This window comes from Brachyistius frenatus, unplaced genomic scaffold, assembly GCF_029030835.1.
Source record: "Brachyistius frenatus isolate BFR_SWC_R1_liver_20210118 unplaced genomic scaffold, ASM2903083v1 Contig_28, whole genome shotgun sequence".
NCBI classification, from domain to species: domain Eukaryota; kingdom Metazoa; phylum Chordata; class Actinopteri; family Embiotocidae; genus Brachyistius; species Brachyistius frenatus.
In genome coordinates this window covers 2,207,153-2,227,589 of record NW_027210627.1, presented here as the reverse complement: position 1 = coordinate 2,227,589, position 20,437 = coordinate 2,207,153, and the positions used below count along the sequence as shown (strand labels likewise).

The following is a 20,437-nucleotide window of genomic DNA, read 5'->3' as shown; positions in this document are numbered from 1 at the left end:
ATTACAAAAGACTCCATTTCAACCCCGTTAGCAAGCGGAGATGCACCGAAACCACAGGATCAAACACGCGTCACAAGCAGAAAAGCAAACACAGCCACCGTATCATGTGACAAAATGCGATTCGCGTCACCGCTAAATAAATACCCTGACGAGCCCTGCAGACACAGTTCATGGTAAAAACGCATTAAGATTGCACTTCTTTATTTTCTTTTCCTTCCACGGGACTCTACTGATCATGTTTTCAGTGGTGAACTCTGAAACTCCAAACGCGGGGTCGGACCGCAGAGTCGAAGGCAGAGATCGTTGCCCTTGTCAGCAGGCCCCAAGGGACGTTTGAAATGGTGACGGAGTGAAAGTCGAGTGTAACCGCGAGGTTTTCTGAGCGTCCAGATGTTCCCGTGTTTCCCCGCGGATCATAAAGGGTCACGTACCTCCCTAAGCCGTGTCCTGCAATGTACACACAGCTTCATCAACAGAGTATCACAGAGTCCGGTGCCCCGTGCGGGAATGCGTTCCCCGGGTCAGTCAGCGCTCTTCCAGACGAGACAAACCAGCGCCATAAACCCCGCACCGCTCCATTCATCAACGGCTCCTTTCTAAAGCCCCCAACTGACCTTGAAGCCGTCAGTGTTGAACAAAAGGCCTGAATTGAGATTGCACTTAAAATGCTAATGTTTTGAACCCTTTTGTGCGCGCAACAATTTTTGATCCCTGACGGGGAATGGCTGACTGGCCCTTCGCTGACACTGCGGGCACATTGAACCGGCGTCAGTAAAGGAATTCTTTAGATTTAAAGCGAGTCAAACCTTTGAATCGCCTTTAGATCCGCTCATTAAATTGTCTATTTACAGTCCCGTAGTGGCATCTGGCACAATTACACCCGTAATATATTTTGTATTACTATAAGATGAAAGATTATCGTCTGATTTGCATGAAAACCTCCTCCTCCTTTTTTTTTTTTTTTTTTTTTTGTAGTTAAATTCTTAGCTCGACAAGTTACGCATCCGGTCGGTGCGAGCGATGGCTAACAGGTGAGATGGTTCGCCGAGGAGAGGTTTTCTAAAGCTCCGGTTGCATCGCACGTTCCAAAAAGGACGTCCGCAGTCGTCCGACCAAAAGCTGAAGAAAATCCGATGTTTGACTTTGTAGGGGGGGGACGGATATGTTTTAGGAGAGGCTGAATATCCACTTTGCTCTGCAGAGGAATGCGTCACGCTGAGGGACAAGCAGGCTCTGTCGGAGAGATGCGCCTCGCATTCCTAGACCACAAATCAAATCATTTTTACGAGTGGCTGAGAAGTTACGCCAAACAGATCGCATGTTTCTTGCAAGTTAAACAAAGAGTTGGACCGCGGTTGTCATTCAGAAAAGAGTTGCAGCGCACGCAGGGATATGTCGAGTTCCTGCTTTAAAAAAAAAAAAAAAAAAAAAAAAGGGGCTCGAGTGAGCTTCGGCCCCTGTGGCGGAATGATGTGCAAATTCAAACGCCGTCCTCTCCCACATGATGGGTTTCCTTGCTGAATTACCACGAAAGGGTTTTTTTTGTGTTTTTTTTGTTGCCTTTTTCAACTCCTTCCTTTGGTAGAGACGGTGCACTCAAGTAGGGAGGGTTCAGACGTGTGAGCACAGGCCCGCTTGGAGAGACCCTCCAGGTTTCTCATTCTGACTTTATCCGAGCAAACATCTGGTCTGTGTTTTTTTTTTTTTTTGTTTAACTGCCATCCATTGCAGCAGTCAAGGACCGAAGATTTACCTCAAGTTGTCTTAACCTTGGACCCATTGTGGCATTTCAGGGAGAAGTTTTTTCTAATTCAAATAGGAAATGGGTAGTTTATGCTCGCGTCTCACTTCTCCCAAGATTTTAGAATTCAGAAAGGTTTATCAAGGTTTGATCCATTGATCAGAACGACGTCTTCTTCTCACACGGCCTTTGACATTGGATTTCCTATCAAGACGCTATTTTGAATTTGGCTTAAGAAGCATAATCTTGTACATTAACACCAAAGTGCCTACCAAAAAAGATGACAACTTTTTCCACATTTTTTTTTTTCAGATTTGAATGGCGTTTTCGTCCGTCTTTGGACTTCCCTTTGATTTATATTCCTAATGAAACGCATATGATTTAATAAACGTAACTCTCCGATGAACCTTCTTTAGAAATGTCTTGTCTGATTAGCGCATAAGACGAGGCGCGCAGTGGAATGCATTTATTTTTGGGATTGCCGTCCCTGTTACAGCTTGACTGGATTCTCTGTTAGCTCCGATTCAAACGAAAGCATCTTCGGTCCGCAGAAAGCACGCGGCGTTTTCAAACTTTTGGTTGCGGCTGTACGGGAGAAAGCGGGACATCGGTTTTCGGCTGAAACACCTCGCGCGTTTAAGCTCTCGACAAAAGCCAGCCGACGACCTCCCCCCCCCCCCCCGCTGCTCTCCTGCAACTCCGGGGCGGTGGGGAGGCTTTGAACTGAACAATAGAGCTCACTCAGCAGTCACCAGGTGGTAAACCAAAGAATTTCTTCAAAGCACCAAAAAAAAAAAAAAAAAAAAACGTCATCTGTTGTCCAAAAACAGTCATTTCTCTTCTTTTAACACGTGTAAACGTTGTTTTTGATCAAAGCGAAAAGTTTCAAAGTCTGGTGCTCGTGTAACAAAATCTCTGTCCGCCGTGAAATGGGAATGACAACACGTGGCTGTTTTTTTTTTTTTTTTTTTGTCCCTTGAATTTCCTAAACACAATTATTATGCAGTGACCTCGCCAGAGTCTCCCGGGGTGATGGAAGAGCGTGCAGAGATATGCTGGGGGCCCAGCTGTTGGTCCCCCGGGTGTCCTCCGGCAGTGACATTAAGACTGTCACACAAGTCGGAGGAGTTTAGCTTCTTTTTTTTTTTTTTTTTGGTATCTTGCATGGACATTCACGGAGACATCTGTTTCACGGTTTGCGGCAACAGATCGAAATTAAGGCGAATTCTTTTTTTCTTTTTTTTTTTAAATAAGTAAATGCGACGGACACACAACGACGTTTTACCTGACGTATATACATACTCGTATTTAAGTGTGAAGTACTCAAATCGGTGCGCAGCATCTTCTGGACTTTACCTTCAGACCTCCCTTCGGTTCAGAAAGTAGAAGCTGGTCTCGTCTTGGTGTACGGGCCTTTCAATCTCCGCCGGGGTCTCGCACGCCCCCATGCTTTGCCGTTTTGGCAGATGTTTTGGGTACATTTAACAGCCCGCTCCATATTTTGGTCTTGAAGTAATAAAAGGACTTGTTTGTTTGTGGTCCCCTGAGCAGAGTTGGTTTCCCAACATCTCTCAAAAAAGAGCTTCAAGTTTAGTGGAAACTTTGCTCACATTTGGGGGGAGGGTCCTGTTTACAGCCCGTTGAGTTTTGGCGTACGACATATCTCATGTGGTGGTCAACGCCAGATGGTTAAAAGGTGGTCCGGCAGTTTCAAAAATGAATCCGAGGTCCATACGCAGTAGGGTGCGAGCGGAAACGATGGCGCCAAAGCAAAGCCATGTATGTTCAACCAGTGAATTAGGGTCTGGTAAGACCCGGCTAAATGTGACCCATTATACTGATGTGCAAGTCAGAGCAGATGTTCCTGCATCCATCAGAAACATTCACATCCACCTACCAGCTCCTGGTCTAACATACTCTGCCATGCAGCCCTCCCTTTCTAACCTCTACGGTTCTTCATGCGCAGTGCGGTCTGACGTGTTGCTTCTCTCCCTCTGCAGAAGACACTGTAGTCTCCCTGCTGCAGCTTATCGGGGATCCTCCTCCCAGCGACATCACCCTGGTCTTCGAATCGGACACCCCCGGCTACCGCTTCGGCCCGGACGCCAACACGGGCCAGCTGGCACGCGCCCACTTCCCGAGCCCTTTCCACCGAGACTTTTCCCTCATCTTCAACCTGAAACCCACCTCCGACGGGGGCGGGGTCATCTTCTCCGTCACGGACGCCTCGCAGAAGATCATGTACGTGGGCGTCAAACTGTCCGCCGTGCAGGGCGCCAACCAGAACGTCATCTTGTACTACACGGAGCCCGACTCGCAGCGCTCCTACGAGGCGGCCAGGTTCCTGGTGCCCTCCATGAGGGACGTCTGGACCCGTTTCGCTATCGCCGTGAGGGACGACAAGGTGATGTTCTACCTCAACTGCGACTCAGACCCTCAGGTGATGCCCATGGAGAGGTCCCCGGATGAGATGGATCTGGAAGACGGCGCCGGGGTGTTTGTCGGGCAAGCTGGAGGCGCCGATCCGGAGAAGTTCCTGGTATGTGTGAACTTATGCCGTACCTTTCGCGGTGATTGTGCACCGAGTCGATCGGACTAATTTCTACCACCGAGCACCTACGAAAACTTTGATGAGACAGGACTCCTGCTGCGTGAGGCTTTGCACAGCGCAGCTCGGTGTTTTGATTCCCCGTAGTCGTCATGTGGAACATTTTGTCAGAATAACTCTCGTGATCTAATTGCTCAAATTGGCCAACTCCGAAACCATAACATGAACGCCTCCACGACTTCATCATCCTCCCCCCTCTCCCCCCCCCCCCAAAAGCCTGCACATAAGTGGAAAGACCTCACACTGGTGCTGTAATTAGAGGCAGTCATTTGACTGGTGTAAATCTCAGCGGCTGGCAGCAACAAACTGCTGACCTGAGCTGTGAAAGGGTTTTAAGCAACTCACCCACGGCTGCCGACTGTATAGGGATAATGCGTCATTCTGCTTCCATGCGCTCAGTTATTTTAATAAATAAATTATGGACAGGTTTTATTTTTCCCCAACGCTTACACTGAAAAAATTTTTTATTTTGAGAGAAAAACTGCATCTATATCTACGACACTGCTTTCCTCGGGGGATTTTATATACTTGGAAACATTACAATCAATCAGCATGGGCTGATTTATGTCCACGTAATCCCCAAAAGAATGTGAGGAAAAGAGACTTTCTGGACTCTTTAGTAATAATTACAATTATAGTCCCAGATAAAAAAAAATAGATTATTCATTGCTTCATTACTTGAAAATACATCCCAGTTCAAATCATGTCTGAGAAAATCAGATACTGAAGAGGTGCTTTCTGTCTAACTTTGAGTAATTTACTGTTTTGATGGGCATTTAAAGGCCGTATTTTCAGTGGACGTACACGACATGACCTTACGAGCTCCTTTTGAGTTCAACTTTAACATGGTGTCGATCCTTTTACTTCCAGTTTTTAGTGTTCAATATTACAAAATGTAGAGTTTTGCCGCTCACATGGACTTAAGTGACCTTCCTGTTCTGTTAACAAGGTTATATTTAGAAAAGGTAAGGCTTAAAGTCACGGGCGCTTTTTTTTTTTACTGACTTTACAGGATGGCCAAACAAAGCAGAAATCCCCTTCAAATCTGTATTAAAAAGCATCTTTTAATAACATTATCACACGAATAATGGCATAAAAGAGATTTTGCTACGACTAAATATATTTACATTAGAACTCCCATCTGGCTCCACACCCTTGAAACTAAATCTGCAGCGGTTTCCAGCAGCTAAAACATCATCTCCGGCTTCCTCTCTCAGCTGTAAAACTTCTCTTTATCTTTTTATTACTGTTTGAACATCGCCGCTCATTTTGCTGGAAACCACTTTGTGTCCCTGCTACACATTTTAGATTTCAAGCCCATCGAAAGTATTCCCTTGCGGTTGGATGTTTTGTCAGAAAGACGTTTTCTAAACTGCCTCTTTCAAATCAGGAATCCAAACCCCGTTTCTGATTTCACCACTTGTTGGCCATGTGCTATTTATTGACCCTCGCGTGGCCCCTCGGCTCCCGAGGTCTTGTGAATCGAATCGGCCCTAATCAAATCAGGGCACAGCAAGCTTCTTTGAACATCTAAATATACACATTATGTATTTAGAAAATACACATTCCAGTCTGAAATAGGATTTGTTTATCGGACGTCCTTTTTTTTGTTTTTTTTATCTCATTATCCATCACGACCAGAAATGTGCTGCGGTGACAGATTCTTCCTTCTCTTGAGTAGAAATCTCGAGATTTATTGCGAAGAGCTGAAGCACTTCGATAAAAGCACGTCGGCTAAACATCGTAAAGAAAAAAGTTACAGAGCAGGCCGTTAAAAGTCTGGCTAAAGACGGGGTTAAAATGCCAATGGGCTATTTATCTTCAAAGTACAAAAAAAATAAAAAAAATCCATTTGACTTTATACTCAGGACGTAAACGTGTCCTAAAGAGTCGCCTTCAAAATAACTCGGGAAGCGCGGCTAATGGCCCTTTGATAGGCGGGAAGATAGCATTCACGCTATCTGTGCGAGGATCCTGTGTGGGAACATGTATCGGATGGTGCGTTTTGAGGCGGAGATAGCGGCACTTCACAGGCGCAGGCCAAAACTGGGAGACATCAATGGCCCCTCTGATTTGTGTGGAACGGGGGAATTCCCGGGGAAATATTACCGAAGCCCGGGCAGAGATAATCATCCATATTTTTGTCTTTTATGTTGGAACTATTACATGGCGTGTGTGTGTGTGTGTGTGTGTGTGTGTGAGAACAAGTCTCTGACATGATTACACGCATCATCGCGCATGAAAAACTGCGTGCGTGTTTCCCACCAGGGTGTGATCGGGGAGCTGAGGGTGGTGGGCGACCCCCGGGCCGCCGGGAGGCACTGCGAGGAGGACGAGGACGATTCGGATACGGTGAGTGACAACTCCTCCTCGCGTGTTGGGAGAAGAGGTGACCGCCGCAACGCGGCCGCAGGAAAACGAGTTTATTTATGTTTATTGTTAATTACTGCTCGCTATTTACTCACTTGTTCATTTATAAGCGCAAAAAGTTTTTTTTGTTGTTTTTTTTTTTCTTTCGATGACGAGATTGTGAACGCGTTTCGGTGCCGGTTTGGCGACGCGGACGAACGAGGGCGCCGCGGGCCCGCGGAGCCTCGGGGCGAAACCGAAAACACCAGAGCAAAGGTCACTTTGCGGTCAGACCGGATGCGAAGCAGATTTTCGGCTTGCGTTGCTCGTGGGAGTTAAATATTTTCAGCCGGCTTGGACGCAAATCGGCGTCCTTTCTCGTCGCCCGGCGCGAATTCGCCTCGACTTTTGTTTGTGAACGCGCCGTGAGAATAATTGGCTTTGCGTTTGGCCTGAACACAACTCCAGAGTTAAACTGAAGCTCCAGTCACCGGTATGTCCAGCCGGCCGGCTCGATGCTGCTACTTACGGTTTCTTCCCCGGCTGAGGAACGAACATATCCCGAACTGACTTGGTAACATTAGTTTGGTTACATTTAAAGAAATCCCCTGTTCCTCAACCAGGCGCATCCACCGTGTTGTGCCCATGCATGTATTAATGAGATCTGGATGCCCTGGTCTGTATTGGATGTAGTTTATACATATCGAATGGCAATCAGTCTACCATAAAGGTTTGCTCTCTCGATCCAGACCGTGTTTAGATGTAAACAAAAATGGAAGCCAAGCAGCCGTTTGGGGTTATTTTAGAACGCAATCGTTCATATTATGCGACGACTGACTGGCTCGACACTACAGTAAGGCTGTTTCTTCAGTCCAGAGGTTCATCAGCTGGTGCTGACCTTTTTCGTTTGAAACATTCAGGTTTAACCTCAGTATTTCTTCACCGCGACCTTTCGTGTAACCATGAAGCACATCGTATAAACCCCTTTAACAAATTGTTTTAAAAACGTGTCAGACCACCGAAGACACGCAACAGCGTCCGCTGGTAACATTAGGAAGTCGGCTGGAAAACATTTTTTTTTTAACCAACTCATGAAGCCAACGTCAGCTACAGACAATCAAATCTGCTGGCGGCACATTTGAGATGCTAAAATCTACGGTCGTCAGCTTGAGATGAGAAGCGCCGTTTTGTCTATCGAGAGTCTGAAATCAGCGAGTAACCGTTTCAAATGCAACTAATAATTCTGACGGTAAATCTGCTCTGTTTTCCTTTTCAACAGTACGTCTGTGCGGGAGGATTCATCCTTCATTTGGAATTAATGAACTGCAGTTTTTTGGGTTTTTTTGAAAAGTAGAGGAAATAATTTGTTTCGGAAAGTAGGAACAAAAAGTTATGGCAGAGATGTTTTTTTTTTTTTTTTTTTAAGTAACACGAGTGATGACATTTGACTTGTAGATTTAGTCCGGCGTGAAGTCCAGTAAACCGAGAAGAGTCCCGAGAGCGGCGTTTACGTCGCTGACCGCCCACACTCCCAACACGGCTGCCCCGCTTCAGCCCACCAGCAGCCTTTACTGTTATTTAGTTAAACATTTACAGCTGTTCCGCTCGCTCGCACCGAGACCGCGTCCTCGCTGACAGAAGAACGCTCGTACCGCTTGTTGTCAAACCTTCAGAACGTTCTCCGAGTTCGGTGGGGAAAATCACAGGTTTCCGGTTTCAGGATGTGCCCTTCCTCTCAAACGATAACCTGACAGCTGTTTTGCAGCGTCGACATTAAAGACACTTGACGTACAACCTGACTTTAACAGCAGTTCGCTGGACGAAACCTGCTTTCTGTAAATTGATTCGAAAAATAAGCCCGCGTTTGACTTGATGTAATTTGCGCGGCGACGTAGAGACCTGACAATTTAAATGGTTCGGTGGTAAATTACACTTTATTTATTATTCATTTCATGTGAATTTAGCCGTGCAAAAAAGGCTCACTGAGATAAAGGAGGGCCCGCCGAGTGAAGTGGAATACAAAGAAAAGATTTACAGCTATAAGAGGCCGCCAACGCCGTCGGGACGAGCACAAATAGTAAAGAGGTTTTCTTGTTTATTTATATTCGCATATTGTCAATGAAAAGATATCCTTTAATCACCGAATTCCTTCGTAGCGCATTTGAGTTTGACCAAAAGTTCAAATAAAGGTTGGGGTTTTTTTTTTGGGACGCAGCAGACGTTTTCGGAAGAAGAATATCTTGTGGAGTATGTAAAGAAACGTAAACTGTACGATTGGTCTCCTCAGGCTTCAGGGGAAGGAAGCGGCGTTGAGGAAAGAAGACCCCCGAAACCAGACGCGGGGAAATTCAGATGGACGGTAAGGAACAACTTTGTTTTTTTGTTTTTTTGCATCATTGAACCTTTGTCCTTAAAGGCCCCATATTGTATAAATGTGCTGAGTAAAGCGGGTGCGGGTGCAAGATGAACGCTGCGGAAGTGTCAAAACGATGAGTAAATTAATTTACTTACTGAAATGTCGAGGAAACGCTGCTCTGTTGTTGGATGTACAGAAGATAAATTGTCACCGCAAAGCCGTCTGAAGGACAGGAGTTGAAGAAACCGGGGGCTGAAGTTTATTTTCTCAGAAAATATACGATGACATGTCGTCCATAGTGCGATTAAAATGGCACATCGTAGCATCGTCGTCCAAAATGTCATAAAAAGGTCATATTTTAGCATGTCGTCCAAAGTATCATGAAAATGTTATACTACATTTTTATCAAATTTTGGACGACATGCTATAGTGTGAACTTTTAATCAAATTTTGGACATGTTATACTGACATTTCTATCAAATTTTGGACGACATGCTTTACAATGACAGTTTAATCAAATTTTGGTTGACATGCTATAGTATGGCATTTTTATTATATTTTGAACGCCATGCTACAGCATGACATCTTTATGACGTTTTTGACGACATGCTGTAGCGTGATATTTATATGATATTTCCGTGCGGGTTTTTTTTTGTGTTTTTTTTTGCGTGCATGTCCTGTTCCAGGACCACAGGACAGGTGGGAACAGATAAATCAAAAAGCATACTGTAGCGTATCGTTGAAAATATCGTAAAATATCATACGACGGCATTTTGACAAAAATGTATAGCGTGTAGTTCAAAACTTTATAAAAATGTCACACTATAGCATGTCTTCTGACGGTATCTTAAAAATGTCAAACTACACGCGAGTGTCCCAGTGGTTAACGTTGCTGCCTCACAGTCAGAAGGTTCTTGGTTCTGTTCCGAGCCTGGGCCTTCCTGTGGACGTAACGGATAAAAAAATAAATTAAAAAAAATCGATCACACTTTAGTATGACATTCAGAAAAACGTCATACTATAGTGTGCCGTCCAAAATGTCACAAAAAAATGTTTTGGTACGGCTTAGGGTCCAAAATGTCCCAAAAAATATCATCGTATGTCCACCAAAATGTCTCCCTGTAGTATTTCGTCCAATATGTCATAAGAATGTCTTTGTGCAGCATGTGGTCCAAGATGTCCAAAAAAAAAAAAAAATTCCATGATGTCATAAAAACGTCATAGTGTACTTCGCCATCTAAAAGCATCACTGATACGTATCGCTGATAGATATTAATATGTCCGTATTATGGATGTTAGGCTGCATACCCATAGTCCCATATCGCTCTGTTCAAAGCTACCGGACTCAACTCGTGTTCTACATGTTAAAACGAATGCTTTTTTTTTTTTTTAGTGGCTTCGAGCAAAGATAAAACGTTCACATTGTACAGTGGTAACAGTCGGCTGAAATGTCGGTTTTTATTCCCTCTTGAACTGAGCTGTTACCTGTTAATTATCTATTGTTTATTGGGGGGGGGGGATTGATGTTTTCTCAGCATTTGCGGGGACACGACCTCAAAAATGATGGGAGTTGATAAAAACGTTACTTACCTCTCGGTAACAGTCGTTTGTAAGCGCGGTCGAAGAGGTGGTCGGTTGTCGTCTCTGGACCGGGGTCTGAGTGAGTCTGATGCCGCTGCCGTTACTTCTCTGCCGATAAAGTCACGTTTGCCGGTAAACTTGCGGAGACGCAGTCCGTCACCCGTGATTGGCCCGGTCAGGTGTCGCTCAGAAAATAGTCAGCCAATCAGAGGAACTGCTCATTAATATTAATGAGCCTCAGGAGCGCCCACTAAAACCGGCTCGTCCTCAGAAGGGCTCCACTGAGAGGCTTTTAGAGAGGTGTAAAATGCCATTGAAATAGTTTCTGACATCAAAAACCACTAAAATATCTTCCCGGGGATGTCAGGACTATAAATAAAGCACCCGGAACGTGATGATTCACCAATAATGGCACTATTCTTCTGTCTTGTCGCTAAATCGCGCGGTGAACAGAAGTGGGTCGGTCGGCTGTTTTGCGACTGGAAACTTCTCAGACATTCCCTCAGCGAGTTTGTACATCAGAGGCTCAAAGGCTCATTTTAAATATATTTTCTTTCTCGGCTTTTACGGTTTTCGTGGATAGGCGCGAACAGCAGTCTTTCAGTATTTAGTATTCGGAAATATCGAGTCCCGATCGGATGCTTGTAGTTTCCTCGATAGTAGAGCTGCACAGTGCGCACTGTAAGTTCATTTAAAGTACATAGTCTACGACAACTGAAGCGATCTGGAAGGATCGAAGTTTTATCAAAAGGCAACTAGACTTCATTTAGTTTTCTGAAGTTCTTTAGAAAAGTCTTTCAGGCGGGAAGTGAAACAGCTTCAAGAAAGAAGCTCATATACTTTGGATAAAACTTCGATTAACCGTGACATAAATGACTGGGAACCTTCACAGACATTTCATTTCTACCTCTATTTTTTTTTTTTTATTTTTTTACAAAATCAAGTAAACAAACTAAAAGATGTTTTCATATATACTTCTTATCATTCCACTAAGTGCAGCATTGATGTAAGAACATACTTTTTTTTTTAAATATTCCCAAATCGAACCCATTTTAGTTGCATGTATGCTGCACGCCAGAGCGCACTTCTGCATCCTGATTAAAAAAAAACAACCTAAAAAAACCCTGTTTGCTTTTCTCTTTCGGTGACTTCCTTCATCTCTTTTTTTTTTTTTTTTTTTTTTTTTTGGTCACCCTCTCGATCTCTGACGTCTTGCGTCTTTCTGTCTTCGTCTCTTTGCTTTCTGGCCAATCTCGCCACCGGCACGCAAATCAGATTCCACGGACAGCCGCTCGCCTTCGTCCCGCCGTCGGAAAGGTAACCGCGGTGAGAGGCCGCGCAGCCGTCCCACTCCCACTCCTCGCGGTTACAGCGGCGAGTTAGAAAAACAGATGTCAATTTGGACTCGGTGTGATCCAAGTCGACCCCCCCCCCCACCCTTCCACCTCCCCCTCCCCCTCCACCTCCCCTCCTCCCATCAGGCCTTGTTTTTCCAACTGGTTTCTCAATCTACTGCGCGTACAGGAACTGACAGAGGTGGAAAGAAAGTTGGGAGAGGGAGGCGGGGTTAGGGCAGCTTTTACGAGGGGGCTTCTTTTTTTTTCCCCCATCTGTTCGGTGATGCATTTATAAGCGTCATGTAATATGCAATGTAATGTAAAAACAACAATAACAACAACAACAAAAAAAAGGCAACAGCTGGCATCTAATGTCCACCTGCCAATGTTTATTTTTTTTCTTCCTCTCCCATCCGACGATGACGCGTTCACACAAAGTATAACTTACAACCCCGCACAATTGTCCACGAGTGTAATTAAGGCAAGTCCGGGCGAAGACGAAGTTAAACGGGGAGAGTTGTATAAGTGAGACTTTCCATTTTGTCATCCTGGAATTTGTGGTGATGGATGGCAGAGCTCGTCAGTCATCGTTAGCGGTGTCACCGCTCCGAGTGTCCCCCTTCAGCACGAAGCCCGGAGAGGAAACGTTCCCAGACCGTTATTATACCAACACGTGGTTGTTTCAGGCAGAACGAAGCCACCTGGTTGGTCGTAGAAATCGACCCACCGGGTTGAGAAGGCGCTATAAAGGAATCTGCAGAATTAAATGACGCTTCTTTCAATCCGAGGTGGTGAGATTTTGGGGAAAACCTAATGACCGAAACAAAACAAAAATGCGGCGTTGTAAAATCTATTGTAAATTCAAGACGTGAATTTACTGTTAAGAGTTATACACTAATCTCTAAAGCCTCCGTTCCTTTATTTGGTATCGGTGCATAATTTCCCCTCATTTGCGATCTGATTTGCCTTTAAAGTGTCTCGGATCAGGTTCTGTCTTTGAGTTTGGTCTTCATGATATGCAGCAGTGCTTCAGGGGAAATGGCGTCACCGTCTCTGCCCAGATCACGTCCGACTCCTCTCCGTTACACAAGTACGCAAATCTCGGTCGCTGCATTTTCTAAACAGCTGGACTGTTTTTCCCACAAAAAGTTTCCTCTGCGATACTTGAGAGGGCGGAAACAGAAAAGGGAAAAAAATAAATAAATAAATAGTTACACTGCTGCGGCGCAAGATGTGTTCGTTGCCGAGGGAGCTGCATACCTGCTCTTAAGATTCAGAGGGGGGGGGGGGGTCGTGTGGTTCAAATCCATCAACGCTTAGTTCTGAGGATGTGAGCCTCCCACCCGTCAGCCCCGGCTCTGATGGATCGGTGTAAGGGAGTGAACAAGCGGGGTATTCTTTATCACATTAATTCATATATCAGCTCAGAACAGTCAGTAATGGTCCGGGCGCATTCTTAGCATAGTCATCGCCGTGCAACCGAGCGGGGAGAATATTTTCCCAGAAAGGAAACTGGTTAATTATCAACAATGGCATCATTTTGGCCCTTCAGCTCTCTCTCCTCCACCCCCTCCCTCCTCCCTCCTCCACCCCCATTACATTCCTCATTACCCCCCTTGTGAATTCCACAGGTGCGTCACCGGTGAAGAATGAGTTACAGAGGCAGTATTTGCATTATTTATTTTTCTTTTAACCTGAAGGCAGTCTGGGGAACAGAAGTGCACCCCCCCCCCACCCCCCCTCCCCACCCCCCCTCCAACCTTCAGTTGTCCCTGTTGCTTCTTTCAGCCCTGCTGTGGTTTTAGTGACACAACCATTGTTGGCACATTACAGACTGGCCTGTGTTTCCTTACTCCCCCGAAATCTACCCACACATTTTGTTATAAGGGTAAAAAAAACAACAACAACAACATGACGAATCAAATTTAGTAAATTGAGTAAAATGCACTGTAGTAGAACTATAGACGAACTGTTACTGAAGATTTAAGGAACAATGGAAAGAGGGGAGTTGGAGTTAGTCTAAGCTAACAGCACAATTTATGTCATTTTGTCGCTGCCGAGGTCGATTTTTGTTTTTCTTTTCATCGTCCCATGAACAAACACGACTTTAGGAAACATCTGTTTTAAGAACTCTTTGTTTCGTTTACCTGAAGGTGTCACGTTCAGCTGGATCTTTAAAAAAAAAAAAAATTAAAAAAGGGCGCATTTGCTTTGTCAAAATGTTTAATCAACAAGTGTTACGTAAGACGGAGAACGTGGCACCCGTCTGCAGTGTGACATTTCTGTCATGGAGATTGAACATTTTTATATTTTGTTTCATTTTAATGAAGCCATATGGCTCGTTGATGATTTCGTAGGTCTCAAACAATTCTGAAGTGCAGAAATTGGCCTTTTAACAAGCTCTGCTGCGGGTTAAGGTACGGGATTCGGAGTAACAGCGCAAAGACGCACAGAGGCATGGAAAGGCAAACGGTAATGCGTGTCGGTGTATGTCATCCTACGGAAAGACAGTAATTACACCCTGGAAGTCTTGACAATGACGTTTTAAGACTGCAGGCTGGTGGCTGTGTTCTTTAATTCCTAATAAGGTTCACATACGGAAGAGTTCTGCAGCAAGGCCCAGAAATTAAGATGTCTGACAGCGATTAACACATAAACAGCAATTACCAGACAACAAAAGCAGTTTGCCAACACAAGAAATTAAAAAAAAAAAGAAGTTTTACTGCACATCTGTACTCAATCATGTTCTAAAGAGGATTGGTGTTGAGCTGGGAAACAGTCCTGTTAGTTAGGGAGAGAGATTTTGCATCACAGTCTATAAACATTAGTTAAATGTAACGGAGTCCTTTTGGTTGGAATTGTTTGGGATAAATGTTAACAGGGCAAACTTTTATTTTCCCACGCAGCAGTATTGCTGTGAAGGCTCTTAAACGCGAGAGTGTGTGGAGTGAAAATGGAGCCGTGAAACCTGGAGCGAGCTCGTCGCCGCCTGCAGCAAATGTCATCCGCTGCCCTTTTTAAATATGTATCTCTCTGTTGCATGATTGTTTTTCCTGCAGACTACCCCTCAATCATCTCCGCCCATTCAGCAGCCGCCGCTGATGAGGAAGGAGGAGGTGGCCGTTTCCAGAGAGACAGGTGAGTTTATCTGGATACGGAGTTCAATTTGTTTTTACTTTTTTCTTTTTTTTGTTGTTTGGTACAAGAACTCAGTTCAAATATTTTCACGCAATGTCTCCTCAGAGTTTTCCCCCCCTTGTTGTTTAGCAAATGTCACTGTCCTTTATTAATTCATAGTTCTGCTTTTAAAGATGTAAAACAGACGTTGTGCTTCCACATGCGTTGCTGAGCTCGTATTCCTTAAACATGCTTAGCTGAGCCAGTCGGAGCTTGTTGTTAACGGATCGGCTGACATATGTCTCCATCTAGTGGACAAGATGAGTAATGATGCAACGTTACTGCCCATGTAAATTATATATTTATGTTCTCGGTTATTTTTTTGTTAATTGCTGAACTTGTTCCTGCCATAGAGGGGCATGATAGGTTGAGAATGATTTAATACGTTTGTAAAGATGCAGTATTTTCAAATGGGATCAAATATCACTTGCAATGATTACATGCCTATATTATTTCATTGTAAATTTTACACTCATTCTCAGGTACTTATATTCATATGACATACATATGAATATAAGTACCTGAAGGACGGTGACATTTTAATATTAATCTACTTGTGCATATATGCTCTGCCGCATACTTTATATATAATATGCATTGTTTATACATTTAATACTATGCTGTATATATCTTATAGAATATATGTTTTACATATATGAATTACTCGTATATACTTATAAGACAAATCCATATCACTAATACGCAATATCTGTGCAATACACGATACACTCTGCCTCATCCACGTGCAATAATGATGAGTTTTTTCTTCATGTGAAAATATTCTGTATAGGTAAAAGGTGTATTAGTAGTATTAGTAGTAGTAGTAGTATATAACTTTGCATTCTTCTCTTCTCATCTTTTTCGCACCTATATCCTTAAGCTGCTGTGACGAGTGAATTTCGCCGCTGTGGAATTAATAGTCTTATCTTATCTCATCGTATCACACTGTACCTGCAGTTAAAGTTTGAAGATTTAATCTCCAGAAATAGGGTGCACATCACTGCATTTAAAAAAAAAAGGGATTATGTTGCTACCGTATCAAGTTTAAACCCCGTGTTGATGGGGCAGAAAAACAGCAGCAAAAGGTGAGCTCAATGGACAGAACAACGCAGGTTTGTACCGGTAGTTCCTCATGTCCCGCAGCCGCCATGTAAAGGGACTCAAAATGCCGTTAAACCGAAGAAATGAATTTAACGCTGTCTTCTGTATTGTGTTCAGCGAGCGACTCCCGGCACGTTTCAGGTTCCGTGGAGTCCAGGCCCGGACTCATCGGGTCCCCAGGTGGGTCGAAGGGAGTCGAGAATAAAACGTCCGAACCCCAAGTTCCTTCTGTTCCGTGTCCCGGTGCTCCGCTTGCTTCATGCGTGCTCCTCGGTGCCGGATCGCACATGGATTTCAAATACACACAACCGCAGGAATCCATGAACGTATCTGCCTAATGCTTTTCGAATTCATGCCAGGTGGTGGATACGTCGGTGGACAGGGTGGAAAATTAGGCAGCTCTCGCCGAGAATTTAAAAAAAAAAAAAGAAGAAAGCTGAGGGAGGAAAAGGCGGAGACGAGGGATCGTAAATCTTCACATGGGTGTTTACTTATTTAAAAAAAAACAAAAAAAAGAAGTCAAACTTTCTACACAAGTGAAGAAGCAGGTTGCATGTTATTCAGTCGTGCGTGAGGTCAAAGAGGGGGGGGGGGGGTCACAACACAACGTTTAGGATGTCGGGTGCATGCGGGTGCGGGAAGGTGTATTCAGTTGACGCCTTCGTAAGGCCTGTAAATTTCACGGGGATTCTTGCTCCATCAAGCAAAAAAAAAAGTCATTTTTCTCCTTTCGCCCTCTTCCAGTGGGAGCAGGACATGTCCTGTTTGTTGTTCGGGACGTGGGGTATAACCGTTGATCATTTTTGAAAGGCTTCCATGGGAATATTAATTACTCTGTCCGCTGTTGTTGTTATTCCAGGGCTAGCCGGGGCTAAAGGAGAGCAGGGCGACAGAGGAGAGAAAGGAGATCGGGGTCCGATTGGGCCGAAGGGAGAGTCGGGCCCTGGCACCAGCTCACGGGGAGGAGCAAGGGGAGAGAAGGTTTGGACCTTGATTTTGATTTTGTAATTTTGCCTTGGTAGAGGGTGAAATGCATGTTGTGTATCCAGTTTGGATGCCCTGACGACGCCTGAAACCGTTTCCTTATCCGAGAGTCCGTTTTGAAGGTTGTAGAAACTGGCATCGAGTTTAGATGGTTAAAAACCAGAGCTGCCGGGACACGAGCTGTGGTGAAATGTCCCAGGGGAACACTAGAGGGAGCTGCAAGTCCTAATTTAGTATATTGGAGACATTTTGTCAGACATTTTGATGTATTTTTTTATGTACGTTTTATTAAAAAAAATAGCAACCGTGCACGTGCGCACACACACACACACACACACACACACACACACACACACGCACGCACGTAGTTGAACGTGTAGCTCTGCAGCTCAGGAGGATTTAATTTCCACTGGTGCCACCTCCAGTTAAAGTGTAGACACGTAATATGAGGAGCTTTGAGTAAACCTGTGGAGATGTGACGTATGTCGGTGTTTTCAGAGAGGAGTCAGTCAAATCAGCCAGTTTGTGAAGACTGTTGGGACCAACTCGACCGTTTCTTATGTGATTTTCAGGGAGAAGCCGGGGAAACGGGACCGAAGGTAAGTTACAGATAAACTCTTTTGTTTCGGTCACTTTTGGCTCCTTGATTTGGGTCTCTGAGACGAAAGGACGAGGGGAAAAAAAAGCACGAGTTAACAAAAATGTAATAATCCTCACGGTCCTTCACTTGAACAGTTCCTGTTAATACATTGACTTACGTTAGCTTCCATGTTTTCACTTGTAATGAAGCCGGAGGTCACTCCGCACCTTTATTTGACGCCGAGAAGTTCGCACTATGAATTCCTCCGGTCTAAACCTCGACCTTCATCTCCAGGGCAGTGCCGGCTTTGGCTACCAAGGGAAAAAGGGAGAGCCTGGCCTCGCTGGACCCCCCGGCCCCCCCGGCCCTCCGGGGCCCACCGCACAGTTAGCAGGTGGTGGCGATGGCTCAGTTGTGTCGAGAGTCCCCGCATCTCAGGGACCCGTTGGACCACAGGGTGGCCCAGGCCCCCGGGGGCAACCGGGAGCCGATGGAGAGCCAGTAAGTAGACTGCAGATTCACTATTTAATTGAAAAACCCTAAATACAACAAAATATGCTGTTGAATCAGCAATTATTATATTTGTAGAAGTGAATAGAAACCAGAACATGGAAAATGGCGGCTTTATTCCATGTTTACAAATATTTTCCTTTAAAAGTTAGAATATAAAGTGAATCGTTATACTTTGCTGAAAATTGTGGCTCACTCAGTTTGATCTATATGCCTAATTCACAAATGTTCTAAGAGGGTTTATATCCTTTCTTTATTCCAATCTCGCAGGGTGATCCTGGTGAAGATGGAAAAACTGTGAGTTCTTTTTGGGGTTTTTCTTTGCAACACCAAACACATAATTTGATAATTACGATGAATAACTTCTAATCTCATTACTTGTCAAAAGAAGCTTATACAATAATAGACTGTTGAAGTAGACGGCTGCATTGTTGCTGTCTTTGTAGTTCCTTTCACCTCATGACAAAATCTAGTGCCCTCACCTTATACTTTCAACAACACAGGGTCCTGATGGACCTCCAGGTTTCCCCGGAACACCAGGTGACTCTGGACCCAAAGGAGATAAGGTTAGATACACCGACGAAGTAACAGAACCTTTTTTTTTTTAATAAACAGCAAAACAGAGTGTAATCTTAACGAGTCCTTTGCATACAGGGAGACCGTGGTGAGGGTCAACCCGGCCCCCGGGGACCGCCGGGGCCTGCGGGACCACCAGGACAAGGATTCAGATCCGTGAGTTCAGTCACATGATCACATCAGGACAGAGCTGCCTACTTTGTAGGTTACAACTGATTTCATATGATGTGTTTCAGACCTTTGTGGACATGGAGGGCTCAGGATTCCCTGATGTGGAATCTATTCGGGTGAGAATTAAACTTTCCTTCACTCATCAGTGACAACCTTTGTAGTTATGCAGGAGAAAATCTGATCTGTTGCATTTGAATGGTTATTTTTCTTGATGTAGGGACTTCCTGGCCCACCAGGCGTGCCCGGTCCCCCTGGTCCTCCCGGCCCCTCAACAGCTGGCGCAGCATCGAGTCCCGGAGCATTCGGACCACCAGGAAAGGATGGGGCACCTGGTCAACCCGTGAGTCTCCGTCTTAGTGTGCCAGATACCTGACTGACCCCTCAGACTGTCTGAGCAGTGACACAGATGATTTGTACAGTCTCACCAAATCAACTACTGCTGTAAACCTGAACCAAATCCTCTGGCCTTCAGGGCTTGCCTGGTTTACCGGGTACCGATGGCCTTCCAGGAGCTCTGGGCGCGAGGGGAGAAAAGGTAATGACTTTCTAAAATGATTGTTTCTTCTCCAATGACTGACAAACGCTGATGTTTTTGAATCAGTAAAGTATAAAGCGTCTCAATAGTGATCACAATTAGACATTAGATTTGATTGTTTAGAATAAAACGGAAAGTCAATTTAAAATGAAAAATAAAAAAGTTAAATTCAAAGTGTAATTAGTATTCAGCAATGGTAACGGCAGTCATGAATCAGGAGCTGTCGAAATATCGGGAGTAAAACATAACTGGCTTTACACTTTCGGTGTGGAAGCTAGTTAGCATAAAGCCTCGTTCGCGAGCATAAATTGTACTTTTAAAAAAACAACTTTAGTCTTTTAAAATATTGGCGGCACACATGCAATGTTTCGTAGACTCGTTGTAAAAGGGGTCTCGTGTTCATCGTCTAGACAGTGCTATGATGCGCTCCAGTCTAGCATTGCACAGTGTTGACAGCAGTCTTCTAGCAACGGGGGCTCTCGGATGTCATTCAAGCTGTGCGGTGGGAACCGTCCATCCAGCGGCCGGAAGCTTAGACAGGCATTCGTTTGAGGTATTATAGTTTACATTACGTTCGTCGGCGCTTTCAAGTGATTCCTCATCCTTTGTTTTCCGACTTTAGGGTGATTCAGGCGAGTTGGGTCTTCCAGGAGCAATTGGACAAAAGGTGTGTGAATTCATGAGCTTTAATTTGTTACATTTGTCTTTTTTCCAGTTTTACCTCAAAGTTGCTTTCAGTCTACGTTGACATCTACGCTCATAAACCAAGGCACGTGTGCGATTTCCTCGATGTAACGCATCGTAGATGCACGTTATTTAGACAATCCTTCG

General features: G+C 44.6%; 1 protein-coding gene across 2 annotated transcripts in view; it reads left to right on the top strand.

Moving 5' to 3' along the window:
* col18a1a (collagen type XVIII alpha 1 chain a) overlaps nt 1-20,437 on the top strand; it is a 75,406-nt gene that overhangs the window by 42,538 nt on the left and 12,431 nt on the right. For both annotated transcript variants that reach the window (XM_069698847.1, XM_069698846.1), the window contains 14 exons: nt 3,742-4,280; nt 6,618-6,701; nt 8,986-9,057; nt 15,032-15,110; nt 17,110-17,231; nt 17,807-17,833; nt 18,109-18,315; nt 18,595-18,621; nt 18,828-18,890; nt 18,979-19,056; nt 19,137-19,187; nt 19,289-19,411; nt 19,544-19,606; nt 20,229-20,273. In XM_069698847.1, coding sequence (XP_069554948.1) covers nt 3,742-4,280; nt 6,618-6,701; nt 8,986-9,057; nt 15,032-15,110; nt 17,110-17,231; nt 17,807-17,833; nt 18,109-18,315; nt 18,595-18,621; nt 18,828-18,890; nt 18,979-19,056; nt 19,137-19,187; nt 19,289-19,411; nt 19,544-19,606; nt 20,229-20,273 — 1,580 coding nt within the window. The remainder of the gene's footprint in view (nt 1-3,741; nt 4,281-6,617; nt 6,702-8,985; nt 9,058-15,031; nt 15,111-17,109; nt 17,232-17,806; nt 17,834-18,108; nt 18,316-18,594; nt 18,622-18,827; nt 18,891-18,978; nt 19,057-19,136; nt 19,188-19,288; nt 19,412-19,543; nt 19,607-20,228; nt 20,274-20,437) is intronic.